Source organism: Triturus cristatus, chromosome 7 (genome assembly GCF_964204655.1).
Source record: "Triturus cristatus chromosome 7, aTriCri1.1, whole genome shotgun sequence".
Lineage (NCBI taxonomy): Eukaryota > Metazoa > Chordata > Amphibia > Caudata > Salamandridae > Triturus > Triturus cristatus.
The window spans coordinates 433836841-433854160 of record NC_140590.1 but is presented as its reverse complement, the minus strand read 5'-3'; the positions used below and the strand labels follow the sequence as shown (position 1 = coordinate 433854160).

The following is a 17320-nucleotide window of genomic DNA, read 5'->3' as shown; positions in this document are numbered from 1 at the left end:
TTTGTACCGCGCACAGCTACTCAGCAGAGTGTCCTGGCGCAAAAGCAGAGTGTCCCGGCGCAAAGCAGAGTGTCCTGGCGCAAAGATAGACCTATACATGGCTATAGTTTAGAAGCTCTTTAGGTATTGACGTACCATTTCACTAGGCACATTATTAAAATATGTGCTTGGAATCTACAAGCTTATGTATGTAGATTTCACATACAGTGTACCCTACTTGAGTTTGCATTGCTAATAATAAGCATGCATGGGTTTACAAATATTGTGGAAAAACACTATGTGAAGGGTGAAAAGTTCAGGGTAGAATGAAAATTGATATGTAATCTTCTCTATCCTCTATGTCCGTAGATCTACAATTAGAAATACTTTTATTTATTTACCCAATGAATGAAGAAAAATTAATTTACATTGAGCAAATTATACAATTTTTCCAATGCCTGTTTGCAACATTGATTATTGTAAATGCATGAGTCAAAAAGTCCATTCTCTTTCTCTATTATTGTCTCTCTGTCTCTTTCTCTCTGTCTTTTTTTCTCTTTCTCCCTCATGTATCGCCTGTTAATCATTCTCTCTGTCCCCCTTTCTGTTTGCCAAAAAGTAACGCAAAGCAGCGCAGAGTGCTTCTTTGCAGCAGAAGGGCGTTTCCTGGGTGGTACATGGGTGTTCCCGTGCTTCCACCCATGCTTCTTCATGCAAAACCCTATCTACTTACAATAGTAGTCAAGGTTTTGTACCAGAAAATAACACCAATTCAAAGCAGGTGTCAAAAAGAAACAGATTTTTATTTCTAATATCTTTTCTGGCTTTGCTTGTGGGCTGCACTGTACAGCACACATCCTAAGAAAAGGTTTAAAGTTAGTCTAAGCATTGTATTTTTGTATTGGAAGGGTACCCTTCCAGTACAAACCTATGCTAGACTCACACAGACACCCTTGCACTATTGTGCAATAGTGTGCGTGGCACACGACTGTCTGATTGTGTTAGAGAGAGCGGATGATAGTGTCCTATTTCTGTAGATATGGTGCTATCCTGCTCTCTCCTTGTCACGCAACACAGCAGAGCAACTTCAGGTGGTACGCTACGTTGCCCGCAACACAGCAGAGCAACTTCAGGTGATACGCTACGTTGCCCGCAACACAGCAGAGCAACTTCAGGTGACAGGCTACGTTGCCCGGCATCTTTGTAAATCTGGGTCTTGGTGGAATATCCTGATCATATTCAGTGCCACGTGCAGGAGCAGATTTTGGTCCATGCTTTTGCCTTTTTCTTATATTACACTGTACACATTGCACAGATTAAGGGCCGGATTATTAATCAGATTGTCAATATTATAATCCCTGCAGAAAACAGGCTCGTCAATCATGAGTTGGGTAATAATTATTGCGTGCTCTGAATTTTTCGCTTGAAAAAACGAGGTTAAATATATTAGGGGATAGTGCCTAGAAAAGTGTCTATTTTCTAGGTTAATGTGGGAGCTGTAAAGTAAACAGCGCAATGTTAGGAAAAAGTAAGCGTAAAACGGATACGGCTATTAATAATTTAAATTATTTTAATTGAATTTTGTGTACCATTCATGAATTGCATTGAGAAACCACTAGGTGGTGGTATCTCTTCATACAAGACTTCTTTGTCAGTTGCAATACATTTATTAATTTTAGATCATGAAATACTTGTAAGTTTATTCACTCATGTAATATTAGTAAATCTTAAAACTAAAATACTACAAGAGAACAAATAGGACAACAGGCATGCACAAATTACAAATAAGTTAGTCAGTGGAAAAGCTCATACAAAGGGAACATTAAGTTGAAATTCGTGTCATTTTGTAGTTCGGTTTCATTTATATTCTGCTAGCTTTCCGTTGAAATTCAGTGATTTGGTCGCCTGATGTTACATTTTCTTGTTGGAAGACTAATAATTGTGGGAAACGTTTCTCAAACGCGGATTCTTTAAATAATTCGCCATAGTTGCGACATCCGAATTTACATATTTAGGTAAATCATTTTCTAGATAATAAATAATTTTCTGAACAGTGCTTAAAGAACATGGGATGTGTTGATGAAATGAAAGGAATAAAAGAACTAGGATAAAGGTCTATGTTCCAGGTTTCTTTTTATTTAATCTTCCATTGCAAATAAAAATAAAAATGCGTTCTTCAGCAGGTGTTTGTTTTTTCTGCTGTATACTTGTTGAAAAGAGAAAATAGCTCTCTTGGTGGGACTGCAGATAATCTAGTGGTCCTCTCGTGCACCAATACTTTTATTTTGAATAGATTTCAGTCAGTATTGTTACAGAAATGTTTTTTAACATCATGTCCAAGATTTTAAAACGCGCAACATGTTTCTTGATTTAGCCAATCTTAGACTACTGAGCAAAGGAGAGCAGAACCCGGAAGTCTTTCTAGCATGGCTTGTTCATATTGTGGATATTTGGAATATATTTTTGTTTTTGATTTGAATTAATATTTCGGAAGGAACTTTGGTATTTTCTGTACTCGAGCGTCTCGTTAACTTCTAGTTAAACTATAGACTGAACACTATTCTTACTACAAGTGTCAGGCACATGATGCAAAGATTCTGTACGTCCAGAAGTGATCCTTATTACTGCTTGAGATCAACGACCTCAATAGTAGGGCTGCTACCTCCCTGTTCCAGTTCCACTACCAAACGTGGACCAAACTCTTGCCCCTAAATTGTCCCCATTTGAACCAACAGCTTAACCTCCAGTGAGAGCTAAAATATGAACCCACATGGCCAACTGTATGAACTATTTACTTGTTTTTCTATAGTATTTATTGAAGATAAAATGAATTAAAAAATGGTGATTTAGCCTACCTTATGTCATTTGGTCATAGGTGAATTGGCCCGTCAGCTGGAAGAAAGAGAAAGTATAGTGTCTCAGCTCTCCAGGAGCAAGCAAGCATTTACCCAGCAGATTGAAGAACTCAAAAGACAACTGGAAGAAGAAATCAAGGTATGAATTACACATAAAATGATGAATTACAAATAAAATGACTATTTTGGTATACAGTTCAACGTCCTATAATGCCTTTTTTAACAGAAACGTTCCATAAACTCCACTCATGCAACAACATCAAATAAAAGATATATAGTATGCATTCTTTAAAACTTGTTTCCAAAAAGTCATGTTCACTTTTCATGCCTAACATTCTGCATTGCAGTGACAAAAATGTAGAACTTTAACGAAAGAGGCCCTCCATTGTGTAAAAATCAAATGCACTTTAAGGAACAGGTATCTCACTTACAGACCCGGAAGGAAATATTGGCCAAATATGGGTACTGCTGAAACTGTACCAATTGTCACCAGGGAGGATTTACTCTTGTGGGACTAATTTTGTGGTAGATCTCATTATTGCTGGCTGAGCACCCCCTAAATTAATTCCAGGTTGCCTCTATCCTCACATTTGCCATTAACTAGTTGAAAAAAGGGCCCATCTTTAGAAATATTAATATTTCACATTGATTTCTTTCTGTATTAGGCTAAGAATTCCATTGCACATGGCCTGCAATCATCCCGCCATGATTGCGACTTACTGCGTGAACAGTATGAAGAGGAGCAGGAGGCCAAATCGGAGCTGCAACGAGCCCTGTCCAAAGCCAATGGAGAGGTTGCTCAGTGGAGGACCAAGTATGAGACAGACGCCATCCAGCGCACCGAGGAGCTAGAAGAAGCTAAGTAAGGATTTTTAAAATAATTTTTCATTAAAAATAAAATTAACTGCATGTTAATTTCTGGTAAAAATAAGTACACCACAGTTAATGCTGTTACTATATGCCCTACATAAATGCTGATCTTTAAAATCGTGATACACTTACATAAATTATCATCTTACATTGCATTGCCAAGCAGGTACAATTACTATAAATCAATGTTCAGACATATCCTTATTTATAGGTAGTATAAGAGCTGAATAAAACACCATTTTTAGGTTGGGCCAACCAGACAGCACAAACCGTCTGTTTGGAAAAAAAACTATTGTTAGCTTACCAAACTTTACAGAAGGTTTAAGCCCGCCCATTGCTTACCATTGGTTGCCATTATTGCCAATCTCATTTGCTTGCTTCTTATTCAATATCTTGCCTTGTCCACCTTGTGTATGTGCGTCTACTGGAGTGTCGCCTCTTTACTTGTGTCCTTTGACTGTTCACCTCTGGGGAACTCCCTTTTTTTGTTTGCTTAAGCCCTCCACAAATGTATGTGTTTAGCAGCGATCTCCTTTGTGTGCTTCTCATACCTTTTTGTGTTGCTCTCATCTCTTCTGAGTGCTTCTCCGTCAAACTCATGAAACTCCACCTAATGACGGTGGGTGGGTTTTTCTACAAATCAATTCTGGCATTACCCATTATTAGTTGTGCTCCCAGGGGTAGCTCCTCCGTAATGACGTAGGAGTGTCACCCCACTGCTCAGTGCCAGCAACCAGGGGCTGCGCAAGTAAAGTTTAGCTGATAAGCAGTGCCAATGCTGCGATTGTAGGGCGGGGAGGGGCTGGGCAATCCTCTATAATCCAGGGAGAAGGAGTGGTGGGCACTGCAAGTGCGCATCTTAGTTTGGCTGGCTGTCCTAGGGAGGCTAATCCGACATGCGCACTTAGATTTCTCCAACCCAGCTGTGTTGTACAGCTGGTTGGAGAAGAGGCACAGGATCCCTGTGCCTGAGCGAGCGTCATACCAGCCCACCCAGGCCAAACCCGGTGCTGCTCTCATGTTGGGTAATAACATAAGAGTAGTGTCTGGATTGGGTGGGGAATCTGGGAGCCTGTGCTGTGTGCCCGTGGGAGCAGAGGAGCACCGAGGCTGCCGGCAGTAGCTTTTTTTGTATTATTTTTTTCCCCTGTGCTGCCCCACCACTTTCTTTTGGAAGCAGCCGCTATGGTGTGCTCATTTATCAGTGTGTTTTATTTGTAGACGCGGCTAATCACTGACTAGCTGACAATAAACAGTGGCCTGATGGACAGACAATTTACTGAGCTTCTGCTTTATCAAACCATCTTATTGTGCAGTAGAATGGCGAAACCACCATTTTATTTCTTGAGAACAGATAGAATAGGTTCCATAAATTACACAGATTTCTTGCATTTTCATGTGTTGTTTCTAGTCATCAGTCAAGGTTTGAAAGCCATAAAAATTCAGTTTCAAAATTCTATTCTACATGACGGTTGATTAAATTGGTAGGTTTTTATTATCATTTCCAAAAATGTGCATAACCGTTAAGGATTTCTCACTCGCACTTTTACAATGTAAATAAATACTGAAGATATATGTCAATGTCTGCACTCATAAATATATTGAGATACAATAGGAGCACTAAACAATTAGTTGTGAAGACAAAACAAAATATAAGTAATTCCAAATGCTTGCTTTTAGCATTGTGCAGATGATAAAAATTAACTTTGTTTCATGCCCTTCGCATTTCATGCAAATGCATTTGAAAGCCAAATGCATTCTTAATACATAAGCATTCTGCAGGTACATTATTATATGCTACAGTCTTCAAGGGGACCAGTCCCAAGTCTTAAGATGCGTTTAAATTGTTATATACCAGAGGTCTTCTGTTGTTTAAGTCTAGTCGCACTTATTTGATGGTGAAGCACAGGGAAATCAACCCAGACTGTCAGAGTTTACTTTAAATTCCAGTTAATTCAATAAGAAGGTCTTTTTCAAGAGCTATGTGAATTAAAGTTTACAGGTAGTCTATTAATAACATTTTACAGCACACATCTGCTTCCTGGCATCGAACCTCATGAAATGGAAGGGTTGCTGTATTTTTATGCAAAGGTAAACCCGTCATCCACCCTCATTTGATGTGTGCTTCTTTTCCAGGAAGAAACTTGCTCAGCGTCTCCAGGATGCTGAGGAACAAATCGAAGCTGTGAATTCTAAATGCTCCTCATTGGAGAAGACAAAGCAGAGACTGCAAGGAGAGGTGGAAGATTTGATGATTGACGTTGAGAGATCCAACTCGTTTGCAGCGGCTCTTGACAAAAAGCAGAGAAACTTTGACAAGGTACACATATACATCAATGGGCGATTCGGGACAGTCATTTCCATGTGGGATTCTCAGTCATTTGACTCCCGACAAGGACACAAATATTTGCGTTTTGCAATAATACCATCAATACTCGACCCCAAGTTGCAGGGTACTTGTAGGGAGTATACTCTGTACTCATATTTACTGGTACCATGAGGTAAATATCCCACCAGTACCATGCAGTTATGATTTAGACCACTTGGAATGCAGAATAACTGCGGAATTCTGCATGCTATTCTCTTTGCTGGGGATTTTAATGCTCCCATTTACAATTTGCTCTGAGTAGATGCTATTCTATGTGGCTGAGAGGAGGAAGGCGGTCGTGAGGCTAGGAGCGTGACAGGGTAAAAATGCCCTGATGGGTAGAGCATCATATTATATGCCCACTCCCTCCAGTAGAGAGAAGGCCAGGTGGGGACACAGACAGATCCGGCTGTGGTTGCAGCTGAACTCTCAAACAATTTACTGGCCAGCAGGGTTTTAAGTGGGATGAAAATACTGGGGGGTCTTTCAAAAGGCGTGGTCGATGTCATTAAGGGCGTAGCTGAGAAACACGCAAGCTAAAAATCTGTGCCTAATATAGTGTGCCGCCCGACTAGTATTTTGCTGCTCCTGTCATTGCATCCAGATATATAATACAACACGTAATATTACACCTACAACAAGCCGGGACTATTGGCTGTGCAATGGATGTTAGTTGCTTAAGAAAAATAAGCAACAGCTATGGCTTCGTTGTATATTGAATTGAAAATGCTTCAGATCTGAAATGAGGAGACTGTGCAAGAACTATAACGAGTCTCTTTGAAGTTACATCACAGGCAGTTAAGGGTGGTACTGCTGCAGAGTTAAGATTTCTTTTTCGCCCTGATGGTGAGGGTAAAAATGGAGAGCCCGATAGAGACCAGTCTCAGCACCTCCTTTTCTGTCCGCTGATTGTAGCAAATTGTAGTGCACAAATTGGGTATGAGTAAAGCTAACAAAAACTCATGGTTATCAAAATTATTATTTCGATCAAATTCAGTAAAATGTCAGATACAGACCTTCCAACATGTATTCTTCTTTATCCCCGCGAAGGTTCTGGCAGAATGGAAGCAAAAGTACGAAGAAACCCAGGCAGAGCTTGAGGCCTCGGTGAAGGAATCCCGATCCCTCAGCACAGAGCTTTTCAGAATGAAAAACGCCTATGAGGAATCCCTGGATCAGCTGGAGACAATGAAGCGAGAAAACAAAAACCTGCAAAGTAAGATTGTTTGTGAGAGAAACCCCGCAGCATTGAGTTATTCAAATCCGTCACTGTTATCCTGGAAGCTGTGGTGCTTCCACAGGAAGGGATGTGCTGTGGTAGATGGAAGAGTTGAGGGCAAAAGAAATATTCTTCTGCCTCAAAGGAATTCATTACCACTGAGTGCCTTACAACAAGGCTATCATTTGTATTTTTGTTGAAAAAACAGGGAAACAATACCAAAATAAATATTTAGTTTTGTATGTGGGAAAACAATGTATCGAAATGTCTTTTGGGCCGAATGTGCACCGGCGTGCCGTCTATAAACAGTATATCATGTCATCTGATTTGTAGATTTAGTACCTTTAAAATGAAATTGGTTGAGATTTATTTGTTTCAACAAACATTATTTTCCTGCGAAGCTATTATTAACATTTTTTTTCCATGGATCTATTTTATGAGCTGACACAACTGAGTGGTTTTTGGTACTTTTGTTGACAGCTCCTCCCCATATCTAGCAGAAATACCAATCATAAGGAGTTTTTGACAAGCATACTGAAATAAAAAAGTACCCTCCTCGCTGAGATGGAGGTTTGTCTCTCTTAATATGGGGCAAGATTAAGGGTGCCTTGGAAATTGATAAAGAAATAGAAGAAGACATGACGTACCAAGAATGATCTTACACTGCTTCTCAAGTTGTGTTTTTTTTTAGCCATCGCTAGATCCAATCCAAAGCAAATTACTGAGAAATGCTAAAGTCCTACAATGCGGTGATAGGGCCAGGGCTGGACCTGTGACATTTTATCATAGACACTGGAATTCTCATGAGTTCATCCATGTGATATTGCAGTCTGACACCCCCACCTATATCCCCACAGATTATTGTAGTAGCAATCTCAAGAAATACTTGTAATATCTCCATCTACATTGTACAGTATGCTATTTGCTGCTGAAAAACAAAGCCATATCAACATTACGCATTTTTCTCGACCTTTGATTCATCATATCCTCTTTTGTTAAAAACACCATATTTCCTTGTTCCTTCTTTACCCCTTGTCCCATTCAGCAAACCTGGGTGTCTGTCATTTTCTATCCCCAATCAAACTCAAAGTCATATCATTTGCCCGACAATAGTCCTCCCTCCACGTTGCCTGAAAACCTGTAAGTCCACTTCTAAAACAAGCAACCTCATCTAGTGTGATGACCACTCAGTAAACTCTACCGACCTACCTCAATGCAAGGCTACATCATGCCTTATCAACTGGTCACCCACCACCACAGGAATATGATACTGACCCATTGGGTTTGGATATTATGGAGTGTTTTTTCTTGCACTATTAGTTTTGTTAACCTAGTCAGCACCTCATTTGAGTTCTGAAAACAATGCATCGCTGATCTGCTATGTAAGCCTTAATTGCTACCTTGACCAATACTTCCTGCAGAGTTGCACAGAAGATTTATTAGAACTTTGGAATGTTGAGAGCACTATTGAAGACAATGGAGCAGCAGTGGCCTGTATGAACTGGGCTAGGCAAGCTGCCCTCAACATTTCAATGTCCTAATACAGAGCCACTGCCTGTTTTTTTCCCCCTACCTCTCGAAAATAAATATATTTGCAGATGAAAGCGAAAGGCAGATTTCATAAAGGAGGACACACGCAGCCTTCACCCTTCCCTTCTCCTGTCTTTCAGTCTCACTAGGGCTTCAGAATGCTGCTCAACCCTGGGGTCTCCCTGGTGTGGCTGAACTGCAAAAAGTAGTTTAGCCAAGCCAGGGAGAACTAGGGGCTGATTTCCACCTCCTTTCACAGCTATTGCTGTGAATGTTCAACAGCTAACAGCTGTTGCCCTGTGTGCATCTGTTAACTCTAGAACATTCACAGCAAGAGTTGTGAACAAAGGAGTTGGCACCGAGGGGGATTTCAAACCCCATAGCTCTGAGAGGCTTTTGTTTTTCTAAGTAGAACATTCTGCCCTCATTGGGAGGAATGTTCTAATAGCTTCATAGCCTGCCTTTGGCTCGGGCCTTTACCGCTGGGGCGGGTCTTTAATAGCCTGTATAACCCTCTACGGCAGGCTATAAAGCTATAATGAATACAAGTACAAAACAAAGACTGGCTAATAGTGGAAATTAATTCATGAAATGCAATTCATCTTTCCTTTAGAAATACCACAATAATTTTGTCAGAGTTAGGATCAGACTAACTTGCTTTTACTTTCAAACCTCTTTCCTGGTCCTGATGTGTGCGATTTGGGACACTATTCACCCTTTTCTTCTCTTTAGGACCGCTACCTATATAAATCATTATTAAACATGGGTTTTACATGGGCTAATGTCACCCCTTCAGACTCCCCAGAATGCACCCACTATGGCCTCATTTTCTTACCAGCTCAAGTTTTTAACCTCCTAAGAGACATTGAAAAGAGACAAACAGTTCTGTTGTTTCCGCTGCCGGTCACTCACAGACCTTGTTCGACACATTCTGTTGTGAACTCTGAACACAGTACTGGTTTGCCTGTTGTTCCTTGGTCTTCTGCACACTTCCCACATGGTTCTTAAAATCCTACATCTGCACCTTATTACCCGTCTCTCTGTTGATGGCATGGTGTCATGGCCTCCTTAACTACTTATATCAGTGTTTTAAATCTGACTAGATGTCTATATCCCTTTATAATTTTGAGTTCATTTGAATTTCTGACCTTTCTGGCCATTAAGTTTCTCTCTCTTGCCTTGAGCGCCTTATTATAGTTTCTTTTTAGATACGCATTGCAGGTGCACATAGCACTCTTTATTGTTATCCATAATTATCCTACACTATTAAAATACTCCACTTCTAGTAGTGCAGCTTTAAGGGAAAAACAATCTTTGCAATATACATTCAGCTAAAGTCCAAGGGGTTTCCTTTGCTATGCACAGCCTTACAGTCTGACCATTTAGACACAACCGCTAAAAACGAATGCAAAGAACAATCCTTGCTTAAAAACACAAATACACCTCTCATATTGAAGGAGCTTTTGTTCCTGATTATTACCTCAGTGATAAATAATGGAGAATAATGTAAAAAAAAGGTTTTTGCCTCTGTTTGCCCATGTGTTTACTCCTTACACCAGTGATCTTCATTCTTTTTAATGCTGCACCATCCAAGTGAAAACAAATTAATAAATCATCGCCCCCCTCAAAATCTTTCACAATTAATCTATTAAACTGTCAATGATTAAATATGTCTAGACTTATATAAACATAGCAGTTGTTATTTTACCGCTTTAAAAATGCAATCAAACACAATTACCCAGCATTCTATTCTGGTCATGCAAGCCTTACTAACATGTAAACGTATCCACTGTGTGATTATTAGAAATGGGGGTGGGGGTTTTGTAGAGTCTTTTGGAGTCTCTTTCCTTTTGACACCTTCTCCCAGCCAGGATATAAATGACAAAAGATGTTAGTGATGTCCCATTACAAAGCAGCTTACTGCTGCTCATTTTTTTCCACTGAAAATAAAGAACTGTTATCAGCATAATGCTTCTTTTGGCGATGCCTAGAGCCCCCCGCCCCTGGGATCACTTGAAGCCCCCCATGGGGAGGCGGTGGAGCTGCCCCCAGTCTGAAGACCCCTGCCTTACATACTACTAATTACAAGCAATTACCAGCAGCGATAAGCTGGCGGTAATAGCATGAGGAAAAGCCAGAGCAGGTGCAATTTTGCTCAGTTGGTAACTGAAGAAAATCCTAAAACGGATGCATATGGTCCAAATGGCCTTGATCTTGTGAACCATATTGTACAGTTGTCACAAGCCTCAGGAAGGCCCCTACCACTATGTATGCATCCTTCACACTATTGTAATATTCTATAGCATTTACAGAAAGGCATAACAAGTTTGACGGTTTTATTTGGAAAGGGCGGAGCTTACTGTAATAAATTGCTGTTTTGATTACAATAGTTTTGATGCATGTTGTATTCAAGTCGTCACATAAAATATCGGAACATCTTGCATTGTTTGGCAAATGCAGTTTCAAACTTTCTACCATGGTCTGTGGCTGGTGCACTCGCTATAACGGCGTGACTTGCATTTTAACAGGTGAAATAGCAGATTTAACGGAACAAATTGTGGAAAGTACCAAAACCATTCATGAGCTGGAGAAATCCAAAAAGCAGGTGGAGCTAGAAAGGAGTGAGATGCAGAGTGCCTTGGAAGAAGCCGAGGTAAGATATGTTTATTGCTGTGCACTCCACCCTTTGCTGACAGCCAACATTCACTAAGTGGAATCTGGCTGACATGGGCAGTTTCGACCTTGGGACTTCCTTTCTATTGACACATTGCATTTGGGGAAAAGGGAGTGCCCCTTTCACACCACCATCTCCATCTTAATGGCAATGAGTCACAAAGTGAACATTGTGATTTGGGAAGACATTTCTGATTCCTAGTGTACCTTTTGCGCATTGCGACTTGTGGTTTTGCAGCAGACATTTTGAGAATTACATGCTTTGTGACCACAGAAAGCATTTAAGTCATCCGGCCCTTAGTTGTTTAATCTAATAATTAATTAGAGACGTCGGCGTTTTTAGTGGTTTAATAGATGAAGATCCCTGAATTGAAACTTGAAAATTGAATTTGAAAAAGCTGCTACTTATTTCTTATATTGTGATTAAGATAACACTTTTCATGAGATATTAAGCTCTCTGGCACTAGCTGGAGGTGTTTAGGGTGTCCTGTTACCTATGGGACAATTTACACCCATGTGGGTCTAAAGCACTCAGAGCAATTTACATTTGAACCAAGACTAGTGTCTGCTCTTGAGCCCAGTCAACACTTGTGCACTAGTAAATAGGGAACGACGTATGCAAATTGAATTTGGGTAAATCATCGGCTCATTATTGCTTCTTGAGCACAGATCTGCAATTATAGCAATAACGACAATTAATTTTGGTAAAACCCAAGCACTCACTGTCCCCGCAAGCACAGGAGGAATGCAATTTGTGCTCAACTGCTAACTAACGTTGGTGCTTGAACCTTGCCAAATGACAGTTCCACCAATTTTACGTCTGACTTATCGATCTAAATGAGCCAGTTAGTGTTATCACTCTAGCTTGTCGATGGTATATCACCTGTAACTCTCCTTCAACAAGATTTTTTAAAGATATTTCTTCACTGAGTAGCTGAAAGCTCTAGTCTAGTTTAAGTGACTGGAAATAATTTGTTTCCTAGCAGCCTACCAATCACTAAGATCTAAGCACATCATTGTTTCCCTAAACTATTCAGTATTTGTGGAAAATAATTAGCATTTTAAGGCTTCAGTTTTTTAAATTCTCTACCAGGTGAACTGGTATCACTGGTCTCGCTTGGTCGTCTTGATACATCTAAAAAGAATGCACGTTTCATTAACACTTTATGTCTTCAACCATTTATTTCAATAACAGGCAGCTCTTGAGCATGAAGAGGCCAAAATCCTTCGTATTCAACTTGAGTTGACTCAGGTGAGAGCTGATATTGATAGGAAAATTGCTGAGAAAGATGAGGAAATTGATCAGCTGAAGAGGAACCACCAGAGGGTGTTGGAGACAATGCAGACAGCCCTAGAATCTGAGATCCGCAGTAGGAATGAAGCAGTGAGAATTAAAAAGAAGATGGAGGGTGACCTGAACGAAATGGAGATCCAGTTGAGTCATTCCAACCGGCAGGCTGCTGAAGCTCAGAAACACCTGAGGATCGTTCAGGCACAATTTAAGGTCTTCTAGGTTTTTAATTAATACTTTTTGATTGATGGCACATTAAATTGTCACAGTATCTAATATGCATTCTTTATTTTTGTATGAAGGATGCACAGCTACAGCTGGATGATGCTCTCCGAGGCCAGGAAGATTTGAAGGAGCAGTTGGCAATGGTTGAACGCCGAAACAGCTTGCTTCTGGCTGAAATCGAAGAGCTGAGGGCTTCCCTAGAGCAAACAGAAAGGGCTCGGAAAGTTGCTGAGCAAGAACTTTTGGATGTCACCGAACGTGTACAGCTACTCCACACTCAGGTATGTTGAAAAATGGTGGATTGGACTGCTTGGGTACTACCACAGAAAAGAAATATGTAAAAAACATAATTTAATACATTTTCTTTGCAGAACACCAGCCTTATAAACACAAAGAAGAAGCTTGAAACAGATATTTCACAACTGCAAGGGGAGGTTGAGGATTCCACGCGGGATGCAAAAAATGCAGAAGAGAAAGCTAAGAAGGCAATAACAGATGTAAGAACTGACATTGCTTTACTGCTTTTATAAAATCATATTTACAAGATTGCATTCATGTTTTTTAAGATTATTGGCCAAAACCAAACAACGTTGCTGGTTACTTAATAGGCTGATCAGTGCTGTTAATGCACATTCATGATTATCCATCATCATTTTACGAACAGCCATACACTTTGACATCACAAAGAAACATTTTCCGATTTCAGACTTCTACTTCAGTGCAATGTTGTGTTGATTGCATGCCCATTACCTTCAGCACTATTGCACTGTATGTGATGCAACTACATTTAGTATTGTAGCTCACAAAAGTAAACACTGGACAGTTCTATCAGGCCTGATGCAATCAAATGCATGAGAAATCCCTACGTCTTTGCATATGGAGGTCTGTAACATGCTGGTCACAGAGTGCAACCAAAATAATTAAGAGTTACTACTTCTTTATTGAATGAAGGTAGGCTTCTGTTAACCACTTGTTCACTGTATAGGTCCATCAGATGATGTCTGTACTTCCATCTAAAGCACCATGCTATTCCATGTTTGTGTACCACTGTGGTAATTCATACATGCCATCAGTAGGTCATAGACCACAAACAGTGCTGGAGGAGGCAGCAGGTTCATATGAGAATAATCAAAGACATTTAATCTAAAAGACTGGAATCTATTTTTATGAATCACAGATTATTATGTTCTTACAAATGGTACTTTATACTGTACATACTGTTTGATATGTTTTTCATTTTCACAGATCTTTTCTCTTAATGTATGATGTCAAAAATATCTTCGATAGGTTTTACAATTAATGTTTCTTTTCCAATCAGGCGGCCATGATGGCTGAAGAACTGAAGAAGGAACAAGATACCAGCGCTCACCTAGAGAGGATGAAAAAGAATCTAGACCAGACTGTGAAGGACCTGCAGCTTCGGCTGGACGAGGCCGAACAACTGGCCCTGAAAGGAGGAAAGAAGCAGCTCCAGAAAATGGAGGCTAGGGTGAGAGCCTGGTCCAGCTGAGCGCCAACTGAGTAGTGTGGCCAATCTCCTTGCATTTGTGATTCAGCAAAATAATTCTCCTGTTCTCCTAACAGATTCGCGAACTAGAGGGGGAAGTTGATGCAGAGCAGAAGCGAGGTGCAGACGCCATAAAGGGTGTGCGCAAATATGAAAGACGTGTCAAGGAGCTGTCCTTCCAGGTTGGTATAGAGGGATATAATGTCATGCCTGCCTTCTTTTTCAAGACCCTCAACAATCTGTAACTCTCCTAAATTGTATTTAATAGGCTGAGGAAGACAGAAAGAACATTCTAAGACTGACCGACCTGGTTGACAAACTTCAGCTCAAAGTCAAATCTTACAAGAGGCAGGCTGAAGAGGCGGTAAGTGCAGTACAGCCAATAAACCTGTGTAAACTTTGAAAAGTTTTCAGAGATGGGTGGTCTTGGTATGAGATTGGATAACAAGAGAGGTATTTGCGGCTGAGGACCAGATTTCACAATGTAACTGTTTTTAATTGAGCATTTTGAGAAAGTCAGAAATGTTCTGTAATTGGACTTCAGCGCTTGTCACATGATTTTCTCTGGAATTATGGAACCAAAAAAAGCATTGGAAATTCATATCCATAAGCAGCAGCAAGCATCTAGTGCTTATTCTGCACCATCAAAGGTAGAAAAGGATGTGGAAATGCTGTTTTCAAATGTTATTCCTCATATAAGGCTATATATTCAATAATACCATGATTACCGATTATGATAATCAACCCATGTCATATTCTCTAAGTAACTCACCTATTTTAGCATTCCACACAACGCTCTAGTTTCCCAAATCTTTTTTTTGTGGCTCAAAAGAGAACTTAAGTTCTGTACTTATTGAAGTGCTGATCTTTCTATGAGGTGCACAAGCCCTAATATCTTGTTTTATTGCATGGGAAAATGGGAACTGTCATACAGGGCACTTATTGCATGGTTTCAAATTTGTGTTTCTCCAATAGGAGGAGCATTCTAATACTCACCTGTCCAAGTGCAGGAAATACCAACATGAGCTGGAAGAGGCCGAGGAGCGTGCGGATATTGCAGAGTCACAGGTTAATAAGCTGAGAGTCAAGACACGTGAAGTTACTACCTCAAAGGTAAGCAAACATTCATTAACCAAGACAGATAACCATATTTCTGGAAACTATAACTCAGCCTTATTCTTTATATCAGAATAAGCAAATTGACATCCATCCATCCATCCATCCATCCATCCATTTATCCATCCATCCATCTATCAATCTATACATCCACCCATCTATCCATCCATCCATTCATCCACCAAAATCTGGAGGTGAGTGTAGGTAGAAGTATGTTATACAGCCTGTAACCCAATGAAAACATTTGTAACTATCACCATAAACTGGGTTATTATTAAGCCTGCATGAAATTTCAATTTTGCCTGTGTAATCTTGTGCAATTTTCAGTTTTTTGCATTAGGTGTGAATTTATTCTTAGCATAAATTGTGTCTCTGCACCAAAAATAGACATGAGGACGTGTTGTAGCTGAAAAATAGTGCAAAATGCCGTAGCCAGCATTTTCAATAATTGTGCACAATTTCTTTTTCGGAATTTCATCTTGGCATAGATATTATGCTGCCAGGCTAGAACACGAGTCTTCCCAGTAAACATGGTGCTACTTGGTTGATTTGCTCACTCAAATGTTTATATTAACTTGTTTATTTTCCACATATATAACAGTACAATAATTCTGGTAGTTCTACTTGTATTAACCGCTCTATATGCCTTTATTCGCTCCAGGAGAGCCCTCATTTGTCTGATCTTCCTTACACCACCATTTGTAAACCACCTGAGGGTTTTAGCACAGCCTACCTCGCAGCACCCGGTGCAGGTAAGCGCTGTGGGCCGGGAGGGGGAAGTCGTCAGACGACAGAATAGCATTTATTTAATTTTCCCTATTCTGTCGTCTGTCAACTAGCCCCCTCCCGCCCCTTTCTCGGCTCACCACGCTTACCTGCACCAGCCGCTACTCGTGTTCTAGCCTGACAGCATAATATCTATGCCAGGATGAAATTCCGAAAAAGAAATTGTGCACAATTATTGAAAATGCTTGCTACGGCATGTTGCACTATTTTTTAGGCTGATTTGGTTCACAATTTGCAAGCATATGTAACAACACAACAAAAAGCAACACAACACATCCTCACATAGTATTGCCGAACATAAGATTTTTACAGCTTATATGTATGTTTTTGGAATATTAATAATTAAGATTAATAACATTTCCTGTAATGTTATGCAAAGAAGGTAATTGTAACAAAAGATAAACATTGTTTAATATATTTTAAATATGGGCTGTCACATATTACAAACCCTTTGAACTCTTTTTATTTCTTTGTCCAGGTGGTCATATCACATGAAGAATGAGTTCGAGTCTGAGAAGTGGTGGGAAATTGCACAAAATGTGAAGGTTCCTGAAGCTAAAGTCTTAATAGTAGATGCCTTTTCAGTCCACTGTAATTAGAAAATAAATGTTTCATGGATTCAAAAATTGTGTAATTATTCCATGATATTGTGCAAAGAGCATTATTTTCTTTGAGTTCAACTTTTCTTTGGAATTTATGAATTTTAATGTAGATGTGGATGGGATGAAACATATATATATATATATATATATATATATATATATATATATATATATATGCAACACCATACACTTCTCCTCCAGGAAGTATACACGGACACCAAGGATATTTGCAGTTATCAAATTGGTTTAATGGACTGCACAAACAACGCGTTTCGGCTTTCGCCTTGTTCACGTTCAAC

At 39.8% G+C, this 17320-nt stretch overlaps 1 protein-coding gene across 3 annotated transcripts in view; it reads left to right on the top strand.

Annotated features, from left to right (window-relative positions):
* LOC146809885 (myosin-3) overlaps nt 1–17045 on the top strand; it is an 85240-nt gene extending 68195 nt beyond the window's left edge. For 2 of the 3 annotated variants that reach the window (XR_014966503.1, XR_014966502.1), the window contains exons 29-41: nt 2855–2973; nt 3500–3696; nt 5841–6024; nt 7123–7288; nt 11350–11474; nt 12690–12998; nt 13088–13291; nt 13382–13507; nt 14329–14499; nt 14595–14699; nt 14786–14881; nt 15493–16379; nt 16518–17045. Coding sequence is in view for 1 of the 3 variants with exons in the window: in XM_085616732.1 (XP_085472858.1) it covers nt 2855–2973; nt 3500–3696; nt 5841–6024; nt 7123–7288; nt 11350–11474; nt 12690–12998; nt 13088–13291; nt 13382–13507; nt 14329–14499; nt 14595–14699; nt 14786–14881; nt 15493–15630; nt 16898–16921 (1964 nt within the window). In the remaining 2 variants the exon portion in view is untranslated. The remainder of the gene's footprint in view (nt 1–2854; nt 2974–3499; nt 3697–5840; nt 6025–7122; nt 7289–11349; nt 11475–12689; nt 12999–13087; nt 13292–13381; nt 13508–14328; nt 14500–14594; nt 14700–14785; nt 14882–15492; nt 16380–16517) is intronic. The other variant, XM_085616732.1, reaches the window with a different exon arrangement.
* Nucleotides 17046–17320: the final 275 nt, after the last annotated feature.